Here is an 11,521-nt window from a genome sequence, read left to right as displayed (position 1 = left end):
TACAAATGTGAAGTGTGAACTGTACCATTCTCTCCAAGAAAGGTATGTTTGGCAAATATTAGAAAAAAATACAAATAAATTCCAAAAGATCACAATTCCTGCCAGTCGAGTCATGCTGTATGCAGTAGGCCCAAGAGCCTTTGGTTGTTTTCTAAACTCTGTCAATCCTTGCTTTGACTTCTAGAAACACAAGGCCTTCTACTCATGGGAAGCCAATTAGATGCTATATGAATCCAAAGAACACATTCCCTAACCCCCTCACTTGCTTTATTGTTCTCAATAACACCTACTTACTTATTTACCATCTGCTAGTCTCCCCTAGTAGATATACCCTCCAAAACCATGAGGATCTTGCCTGTTTTGATCTCTGCTGTATTTCCAGCACCCACAACAGTACCTGTGGGATCTCAATACATTTTTAAAAGATTTTATTTATTTATTTATTTATTTATTTATTTATTTATTTATTTATTTATTTATTATTTCAGAGAGAGTACACGAGCAGGGTGAGAGACAGAGGGAGAAAGAGCAGCAGACTCCCCACTGAGCCAGGAGCCCAATGTAGGGCTCAATCTCAGGACCCTGAGATCACAACTTGAGCTGAAGGCAGATGCTTAACAATCTGAGCCACCCAGGTACCCTTTAATACATTTTCATAGAATGAATGAAGTATTGAATTAATGAGGAGAATTTCAGAGAGCCTAGCTTCCAGTTGTCCTTTGACTTTGTTGACTGAAGTTGCCACAGAGTATGTGGCTAGTCTTCTATGGACTTCAATTCCACTTCTATCTGCCTGAGTATTACTTCTATGACTTTTACTATTTACAGACTATGACTCAGAAAGTTTTTAGAGGGAGGATTTCTTTAGGGAAATAAAGACCCAAATTCAGATGGCTAGTTACTAGCACAAGGATAATTAATGTTACTTTTGGCCTAGATAGTAATGAAAAAATATGTCAGGGAGAAACAATGTAAAATTAATGGCATGGGCGCAAATGTGCACATGTGTAGGTATGGTTGCCAAAAGATGGCTGAAAAAAGCACTACTGGAAGAGTTTTGGGACTTAACAGAGGTTTTCCAAAGCAGAACCAGGACTCAGAGATGCCTTATGCTCTGATGTAGGCTGTTAGAAGGAGCTGAGAGGAGCCTGAAAATCTCCAGCTGCCTTGTAAAAACGAGGAAGGCCAGCATCAATCTGAAGCTCAAGGGAAGCAAGCTAGTAAAACAAAAGGATGTGTAAAACAGCTGCCATCAGCCAAAGAAGCAAATAAGACACAACTATCAGCATCTCAAACCTGCCCCTCCACTGCCAGCTCCAATTCTCTGACCCTGCAGAAGTAGATTCAACCTTCATAGGTCATCTTGGGTACATCACTCAATGTTCATTCAGTGGATGTTTATTAAATACCTGTTACAGGGACACCTGGGTGGCTAAGTGGTTGAACATCTGCCTATGGCTCAGGGTGTGATCCCTGGGTGGGTTCTGGGATCGAGTCCCACATCAGGCTCCCTGCATGGAGCCTGCTTCTCCCTCTGCCTGTGTCTCTGCCTCTCTCTGTGTGTCTCTCATAAATAAATACATAAATAAGATCTTTAAATTAAAAAAACACACATTAAACTTTAAATAAATAAATAAATACCTGTTACAGGCTGGGAACTACGAGATGCTAGAAATACAGGCTCGTGGAGGAGAAAGATATATAAATACCTGATCCAAACAGAATAGCATTGATAGGTGACAGGAATTAACTCTGAGAGCAGAGAAATAAAAACTCTGCCTGGAAATGTCAGGCTGGCTTCCCTTGGACCACATTTAGGGTAAATCTTAAAAGGGGAACATTCTAGGAAGAAGAAACAGCAAGTTAAAAAGTGTGGAGAGGGCAGCCTGGGTGGCTCAGCGGTTTAAGCACCGCCTTCAGCCCAGGGCCGGATCCTGGAGACCCGGGATTGAATCCCACGTCGGGCTCCCCGCGTGGAGCCTGCTTCTCCCTCTGCCTCTCTCCCTCTCTGTGTGTCTGTCATGAATAAATAAAATCTTTAAAAAAAAAAGTGTGGAGAGACAGCATTTGGGACACTTAGGGACATGGCTGAATTTTACACGTGTGTGTGTGTGTGTGTGTGCGTGCATGCCCATGCACACATGTAGGTATGTGTATGTGTTGGGGTAGAAACCAGGGCAGCAGACACCATGTCAAGGGTTGTCCACTTACCCATTTCCACTGTTGGGATGAATATTGTTTATGTAAACTTCCTTTCCAAGATCACAACGGTAATGTATCTTCATATCATGAGTAATAGGAAATTTGAGACCTGTCACTAGTCTGTTTTCTTAAAAGCATCATTTGTGTAATCAACATAAAAACTACCTGGTTCCCTTGAGCACAAGGAATGCGGGAATATTTGGGTTGAATGAGCAGAATGCTCATAAAATGATTTAAGTTTCTAAACTTAGAAGTCCCCAGAAGGCAGTGGGAAAGGAAACACAATTAGGATGCACTGTCATTCTAAGTCCTCAATGGACTTCAAGGGCGCAGGTAAAAGGGAATCTACAGTTTGTCAAAAATCTCAAACCCTTGTCCAGTGACCCTGAGGAGAAATTTCTTTTTTTATTTTTTTATTTTTTTTTAATTTATTTATTATAGTCACACACATACACACACAGAGAGAGAGAGAGAGAGAGAGAGAGAGAGAGAAAAGCAGAGACACAGGCAGAGGGAGAAGAAGGCTTCATGCACTGGGAGCCCGACGTGGGATTCGATCCCGGGTCTCCAGGATCGCGCCCTGGGCCAAAGGCAGGCGCCAAACCGCTGCACCACCCAGGGATCCCAAAATTTCTTATTGCAGTAGCAGCTGACTCTCAATCAGGCTGATAGCTTGTGAGAAGCTTGAAGCAGTTTACATTTAGGCAAAGGGGACTTCCCAAATTACATAAAAGCTCTAGGATACTCTATAATGTTAATGTACAGACTGGAATGACTGCTTTGTATTTTCTCTGTGAACATCCAGGCTCATGGATTTACATATCAGCTTTGATGCTCCCAAATTTATACCTTTAGATCAGATTGCTCCCATGAATTCCAGACCTTGTACATCCTGCTGCCTTCTCACCATTGCCACTTGGGTATTTTTTTTTTTTAAGATTTTATTTATTTATTTGAGAGAGTGACAGAGCAAGCATGAACAAGGGGGTGGGGGGATGGGCAGAGGGAGAGGGAGAAGCAGACTCCCCTCTGAGCAGGGAGCTGATTCGGGGCTTGATTCCAGGACCCTGGGATCATGACCTGAGCTGAAGGCAGATGCTTAACCACCTGAGCCACCCAGGCACCCCTCCACTTGGGTATTTAATAAATACCCTTTTCTTACTTCTCAAACTTAACACATTCAAATCTTAACTCCTGATTTCTCCCCCTAAACTTGCACATCCTTAGGAATGGATGAATGGTGCATTCACCTTATTGCTCAGGATACAAAGGGGTTATCCATTCTCTCTTACCCTACCAACAATTCATACCAATAATTCATTAGCAAACCTTGTCAGTTATATTATCAAGACATATCCAGAATTTGAACACTTCTAATGCCACTGTGACCACCTTAGGCCAAACTACCACTATATTTTATCTGGTTGCTATAGGAGCCTCTTTCTCTGCCCCACTAGAGTGTAGGCCAGGGGTTGATACTTTTTTTTGTAGGTTCCATACCCAGCATGGAGCCCAATGTGGGGCTTGAACTCATGATCCTGAGATCAAAACTTGAGCTAAGATCAGGAATCAGATGCTTAACTGACTGAGCTGCCCAGGTGCCCTGGCAATTTTTTTTCTGTAAAAAAGGGCAGATAGTAAATATTTTAGGCTTTGAGAATATGGTCCCTCTTGTAACTGTTCAACTTTGTATTATAGCTCAAGAGAAGCTATAAACAATATATAAATAAATGAGCATGACTGTTCCAATAAAACTTAGTGGGCACTGAAATTTGAACTTCATATAACTTTCATGCACCATAAAATATTTTTCTTTTGTTTTTTGTTCAACCATCTAAAAAGGTAAAAACCATTTACCAAAAGGTAAAAACAGGTTATACAAAAAAGATGGTGGGTTGGGTTTTGTCCATGGGCTATAGTTTGATGACTCCCGGTCTACTACTAAGACAGAAGTCAATGATTTTTTTAATAGTTTTACTGAAATATATTTAATGTGAAACGCACTCACATTATATATACTATGAATGGTAAAATCTCCAATTTAAATTGTACAGTTCAGGGGTTTTTAATAGTTCACAGAGTTGTGCAACCATCATCACAAGCTATTTCAACATACTGAAAAGTAACTCTGTACCCGTTAACAGTTATTGCCAAGCCTGCTCACCCTATCCTTCCCACCCTGTACTTCAGCTTTAGGCAACAACTAATCTACTTTCTATCTCTATAACTTTGCCTGTTATGCATGTTTATATAAACTGAATCATACAATATATGGTCCTTTGTGTCTGGCTGCTTAGCATAATGTTTTGAAGTTAATATTTGTTACATGTATCAGTACTTTATTCCTTTTTATTGGCAAATAATATTCCATTGTATGGATATATATTTTGTTTATTCATCAGCTGATGAACAAAAGGATTGTTTGTACTTTTTGGCTACTATGAATAATGCTGCTTTGAACATTTATTTACAAATATTTGTGAGGATATAAGTTTTAATTTATCTTGGGTATACACCTAGAAGTGGAATTAATTGGGTCACATGGTAACTCTGTCCAGCTTTTTGAGGAACTGCCAGAGTGTTTTCCAAAGTAGCTGTCAAATTTACATTTCCATCAGCAGTATATGAGGGTTCCAATTTCTCCACATCCTTGCCAACACCTGTGTTTTTGATGATGGCCATCCCAGTGGGTGTGAAGTGGTAGGTATCTCATTGAGGTTTTCATTTGCATTTCCCTGATGACGAATGATATTAAACATCCTGTCATGTGCTTATTGCCCTTTTGTTCTTTGGAGAAATGTCTACTCAAATATTTTACACATTTTAAAATCTGATTATCTTTTTACTGTTTAGTTGTAAGAGTCTTTATATATTCAGATACAGTTTCCTTATCAGATAGATTTGCAAATATTTTGTTTCATTCTGTGGGTTGTCTTTTACACTTTTTTGATGGTGCCCTTTGAAGCACAAAAGTTTTTAAAGTGGGTGAATGAAGTTCAATTTATCTATTCTTTTCTTTGGTTGCTTGTGCTTTTGCGGTTAGACCTGAGAAACCATTGCTTACCCCAAGGTCCAGTAATCTTTTTAAAACTTAAATTTTATCATTTTACTTCCTTCTTTAAGCATCTCCCAAAGCTACCTATAACATTTAGAATAGATGCTATGTGTTTATTGTGGCCTATAAGACTGCAAGATCTGGCCCCTGGCTTCCTCTGACCTCACATCTACCTATGTTATCTTCCTACCTTTCGTTGTACCAGATAGTAGCCCCTGAGTCTGCCTCCTCCAAGTCACTCTAATCTCAGAGCATTTCTATTTGCTGTTCCTTATGCCTGGAAGCTCTTTCCTCAGACATCTGTATGACTTGTCTTTCTCATGCAGGTTTCTGCTCACATGTTGCCTTGTCAATGAGGCCTGCCCTGACCACTCTTTTTAAAGGAGTAGTTTTCCTAGTCTCATCATTTGCTATCTCCTTTCTACATACTACACCTCTGTACATTTAATTTAATTTTTATTTTTTTTAAATATTTTATTTAGGGGATCCCTAGGTGGCTCAGCGGTTTAGTGCCTGCCTTCTGCCCAGGGCGTGGTCCTGGAGACCTGGGATCGAGTCCCTTGTTGGGCTCCCTGCATGGAGCCTGATTCTCCCTCTGCCTGTGTCTCTACCTCTCTCTCTCTCTATGTGTGTGTCTCTCATGAATAAATAAATAAAATCTTTAAAAAAAGGAATTTATTAAAAAATAATAAAATAAAATAAAATATTTTATTTATTTGAGATAGGGAGAGAGAGAGAGAGAGAGTGCCCATGCATGAGGAGGAGCCAGAGTGAGAGGGAGAAGCAGGCTCCCCCCTGAGTAGGGGCTTAATTCTGGGATTATGATCTGAGCTAAAGGTAAATGCTTAACCAACTGAGCCACCCACGTGCCCCAAATCTGTATATTTAAAAGCAATCAAGTTAGGTATAAATGTTCTGTTCTTTCAGCTACAGTACTACAAGGACAGTGACTGACAGAATAAAAATTATACACACAAAAAGAAAATCATTTAAACATATTGTGAAACCTCAAGAAGCCCTAGAATACAGAAATGCCCTCCTCCTTCATTATTACACATGAAGCACTGCTCTATTCTTCATAGCATTGGCATTGTATGGCTATATGGTTCTTCCTATATCTCCAGTGCTTGGTCCTTGATTGGTGCTCAAAACACAATAAATATTACACTTGGAATCAAGACAATAATAGGTATTAAGTGTGCCCTTTGGACGCCAAAGCTACAGGCTGAAAGGAGGTGGGGTAGGCAGGTGAGAAGGCTGAGAGAGAGAAAGAGTGGAAATGTGGGGGGATGAAGAGGGGTGATGAGTACAGCAGCGATGTGAGCCCAGGTTTATGTCCTCCAGAAGCTACCCATCTCATTCTGCTTGTTGGCTCTTCTATGTGGCTTTCCAAAAAAATCTACTGTGTTACAGAAACTCCTGAATAGGATATGCAATCTGTTGAGTGCACAATAACTTTAGTTAGCAGGAGGCAAAGTCCCATTTTTATTGCTAGGTGCTAAATCTGAGGGATATTACAGTGAGGAGCACCAGCATTTTAGAACAGTTTAGATATGTGCTGTCCAATATGGTAGCCTTTAGCCACATGTGGCTACTGAGTATTTGAAATGTAATCACCTGAACCTGAGATGTGTTATAAGCATAAAACACGCATCAGATTTTAAAGACCTAGTACAAAAAAATGTAAAATATATCAGTTTTTAAATACTGATTGAGTGGAAATGATAGCTTTTTAAATATATTGAGTTAAATAAATATTATCACTTTTTAATGTTTTCAAAATATGGCTACTAGAAAATGTAAAATTACTTGTGGTTCACTTTTTTCTTTTTTTTTCTTTTTTTTTTTTTTTTGGTTCATCCCATGTTTTCCTTAAAGTCCACAGGAATAATACCTGGTACCCAAAATGTTTTCTTTTCTTTTTTTTTTTTAAGATTTTATTTATTTATTCATGAGACACGGAGAGAGAGAGGCAGAGACACAGGCAGAGGGAGAAGCAGGCTCCATGCAGGGAGCCCAATGTGGAACTTGATCCCAGGACCCCAGGATCACGCCCTGGGCCAAAGGCAGGTGCTAAACCGCTGAGCCACCCAGGGATCCCCCAAAATGCTTTCAATAAATACTAGATGAATGCATTAAGTTGGGCTGCCTGAGAAAAGTCTTTATACTAATAATTGGAACACTCCATTTTCTCCAAGAAAACGTTTGTACATTTATGCAAGAACCTAATTTTTGGACAGGCCTAAGCAGTGAGGAAAGTGATGGAAATGTGTGAGGCTGTTAATTTGCTTGAGATGGCTATTGATTCTCCAGCTGTATTTACACTCTGCTTCAAAGAATAAACATCACTTCAATTAGGCCAACCTAAATGTTTATTTCTTTGAAAACACTATTTCCAAAACATAAGCACTTGTTTTACTACATCTTTTGGAGAGTCAGATTCACATGATTCTTCAAATACTTCTACCGCTCACACTACTTGGAACTTTGGAATTAGGCCAACTCATTGGCCTCTGAGTTGCTATCTCCCATTCTGAAGTTGCTTCCCAGACAGATTTTGTTTCAATTTGAAAACTGAGAATAGGGATCCCTGGGTGGCACAGTGGTTTGGCGCCTGCCTTTGGCCCAGGGCGTGATCCTGGAGACCCGGGATGAATCCCACCTCGGGCTCCCGGTGCATGGAGCCTGTTTCTCCCTCTGCCTGTGTCTCTGCCTCTCTCTCTCTCTCTCTGTGTGTGACTATCATGAATAAATAAATTAAAAAAAAATAGAGAATAGTGAAGAAGTTAAAGGGCTTTATAAACTGTATAACAGACTTGTGTTCTTTAAAATTATTCTTCAAAAAAATTGCCAGATCTTTTTGATTTTCTTCAATAAGAAGTGACTTCTTCCTTTTCCCCACAGAATGGTGCTCTGGCATAGAGTCATAAACCATCTTGACATGCCAGGCAATATAAGTAATTCTGAAGCCACTTGCAATCAATTCTAGCACTCCATTCCAGGGGCAGTTGAAAAAATTTTTACTTCAGGTGGGTAGCCTTAAAAAATAAAAAGAAAAGAATACTACAACTTATACTGGAATATGTTAAGAGGTTTTTTTGGGGGGTTTGGTTTCCAAATATATAATAACTTTTAAGAAAAAAATTATTTAGTTAAGGAGTATCTACAAAACCATGCAGTGTGAAATGTTCTCATTCCTATATGACCTTGATAGGGACAATCTACTTCAATTTTCTGCTAGGAAGTGTTGGGGAGGCACAGTTGGGAGTGCACTGAGCTGAACTGTGATTTGTTGGGTCAGTCCTTGTGGAGATGGATCCAGTAAACAATACTTTGTCCAGACAGTGGGATTAATATGGAGCATGGCCAATGGTCCTTTCCAGTCATAATACTTCGCTTTTCCAGGTTAAAAAAAATCATTGTCCAAAAACTAAGAATAAACTACTTAAGATAAGAATAAACTATAGTTTAGAGAAAAATTAAGATTCAAGAAGAATCTTAAAATAGGATTTCCAAGAGTCAAGGAACCAACTCAGCAGTTGGTTAAGTCTCATCCTGGGTCTGTGGTGGCTTCTGGTATAGAGGTAAGGCAGAGACAGGATAGAATACTTTATTCAGAACATGCATTTCCAGTTTATTTATTACTTTACCTCATTCATCACACTTCCCCATTAAGAGGGTCATCTCAGCAACCAATATATGAAAGGATATAACATTTAGTGATTGATATAAGGTCTATGTTACTTATCACTCCTGGAACACAAGAGTATCTTACCTGCAGCAAAGGCATCAGCTGCAAACCCAGTGCTTGCTCATAGAGTAAGTTCAGTTCTGCACAACTAGAGAAGGAGAGTTTGGAAGTGTAGAGGTAATAGTGCACATGCCTAAATGTAGAACCATCTCTGTCGATGAAGAGCCTCTGGCTTTCCAAAGAGGACAAGGCTGAAGCCTCTTTCCATAGCAGGGAATCTGGAAACTGAGCAAGTTTGTTTCTGGGAACTGAGAAATGCCAGCCGCCAACGTTGAAATGAAACAAATCCTCCGCTGATTCATGAGGCATGCCAGGCTCCTCCTAAAAGAATGAAAACAGAGCTATGCAAGAAAAAGAAATAAAAAGCATCCATATTAAAAAAAAAAAAAAGCATCCATATTGGAAAGGAAAAAGTAAAACTATCTCTATTTGCAAATGATGTGATCTTGCATACAGAAAACCCCAAAGAATTCACTAGGAAATTATTAGAAATAGGTTCAACAAGGGTGAAAAGTATAGATCAATATATATCAATTGTATTTTTATTTTTAAATATTATTTATTTATGTATTTATTTGAGAGGGAGAGAGAGCACACGTGTGTGAGACTGGGCAGGAGGCAGAGGGAGAGAGAGAATCTTAAGCGAGCTCCACCCCCAGCACAGAGCCTGTTGAGGGGCCTGATCTCACAACACTGAGATCATGAACTGAGCTAAAATCAAGAGTCAGATGCTTAACTAACTGAGCCACTCCTCAATTGGGTTATTGTTCACTAGCAATGAACAATCCAAAAATGAGATTAAGAAAACAATTCTATTCCAATAGTATGAAAAAGAATAAAATATTTAGGAATAAATGTAACAAAAGAAGAGTAATACTTGTATTCTGAAAAATTCAAAACATAGTTGAAAGAAATTTTAAAAGACTTAAGTAAATGGAAAAACATTTTATGTCTACCAATTAGACTTAATACTTAAGATTGCAATATTCTCTAAATTTACTACAGATTAAACACAGTCCCTATGAAAATTCCAGTTGCCTTTTTTTGCAAAAATTTACAACCTGATGTTAAAATTCATATGGAAATACAAAAGACCCCAAATAGTTTTTTTTTAAATCTTGAAAAAGGAGAACAAAAGTTTTTTAAAGATGTATTTATTTATTTGAGAGGGAAAGTAAGGGGGGAGGGACAGAGGGGGAGAATCTCAAGCCAACTCCCCACTGAGCATGGAGCCCAAGATGGGGTTCAATTCCACAACCCATGAGATCGTGACCTGAGCCGAATCAAAAGATAGACACTTAACTGAGCCATCCAGGCACCTCAAGGAGAATAAAATTTGATGATTCACACTTCCCAATTTCAAAACTTACTAAAAAGCTATAGGGATAGGGACAGTGTGCTATTGGTATAAGGAAAACAAATGGATAAGTGGCAAAGCACTGAGAGTCCAGGAATAATAAACCTTTACATTTATGGTTAATTGATTTTGATAAGGGAGCCAAGGCAATTCAATGAGTAAAGAATAGGCTTTCCAAAAAATGGTGCTGGGACAACTGGATATCCACATAAAAAAAAAAGGAAGTTAGACCCCTACCTCACACCATACACAAAAATTAACACCAAATGGACCAAACCTAAAAATAAGAGCTAAAAATATAAAAACTCTTAGAAGAAAACACAAAATCCTCATGATTTTGGATTAGGTAATGCCTTCTTAGATGAGATACCAAAGGTACAAGTGAAACAAATATAACTTCACCAAAGTTAAAAACTTTTGTGGAAAAAAAAAAAAAAACTTTTGTGCTTCAAAGGACACCATCAAGAGAGTAAAAAGACAACCCATATAATGGAACAAAATATTTGCAAATCACATATCTGGTAAAGAACTTGTATTTAGACTACATAAATAACTCTTAAAACTCAATAATAAAAAGATGGACCACCAGTTTTAAAAGAGAGCAAAAAATCTAAAAAGACATTTATCTAAAGATACACAAATGGTCATTAGGACATGAAAAGATACTTAACATCATTTGCTATTAGGGAATTGCCCATCAAAACTTGCAGTGAGGTGTCACTTCACACCCAGTAGGATCACCTGAATCACAGTGATAACAACAAGAGCTGACAAGGATTGGAGAAATTGGAACTCTCTTACACTGCTGGTGAGAGTGTTAAATGGTGCAGCTACTCTGGGAAACAGTTCAGTAGTTCCTCAAAATGTTAAATATGTAGTTACTATATGGCCCGGCAATTCTATGTCTAAGTATAAACTCAAGAGAAATGAAAACCTATGTCCACACAAAAACTTGCAGACAAATGTTCATAGAAGTATTATTCATAATAGCCAAACATTAGAAACAACCCAATGTTGATCAACTAATGAATGAACAAAATGTAGTGTATCCATACAATGGAATATTATTTGTCAATAAAGAGGAAGTACTGATACATGCTACAACTCAGATGAAACCTTGAAACATTATGCTCAGTGAAAGAAGCCAGACACAAAA

General features: G+C 38.6%; 1 protein-coding gene across 14 annotated transcripts in view; it reads right to left on the bottom strand.

Annotated features, from left to right (window-relative positions):
* The window catches only part of KCTD19 (potassium channel tetramerization domain containing 19), a 31,949-nt gene that overhangs the window by 17,617 nt on the left and 2,811 nt on the right, over positions 1 to 11,521 (bottom strand). For 13 of the 14 annotated variants that reach the window (XM_025426485.3, XM_025426494.3, XM_025426487.3 and 10 more), the window contains one exon: positions 9,033 to 9,329. In XM_025426485.3, coding sequence (XP_025282270.1) covers positions 9,033 to 9,329 — 297 coding nt within the window. Of the gene's footprint in view, positions 1 to 9,032; positions 9,350 to 11,521 lie in introns of all 14 variants that reach the window. The other variant, XM_025426490.3, reaches the window with a different exon arrangement.

This window comes from Canis lupus, chromosome 5, assembly GCF_003254725.2.
Source record: "Canis lupus dingo isolate Sandy chromosome 5, ASM325472v2, whole genome shotgun sequence".
Classification (NCBI taxonomy): domain Eukaryota; kingdom Metazoa; phylum Chordata; class Mammalia; order Carnivora; family Canidae; genus Canis; species Canis lupus.
The sequence above is the reverse complement of the archived record's forward strand: the minus strand, read 5'-3'. Positions and strand labels throughout refer to the sequence as shown.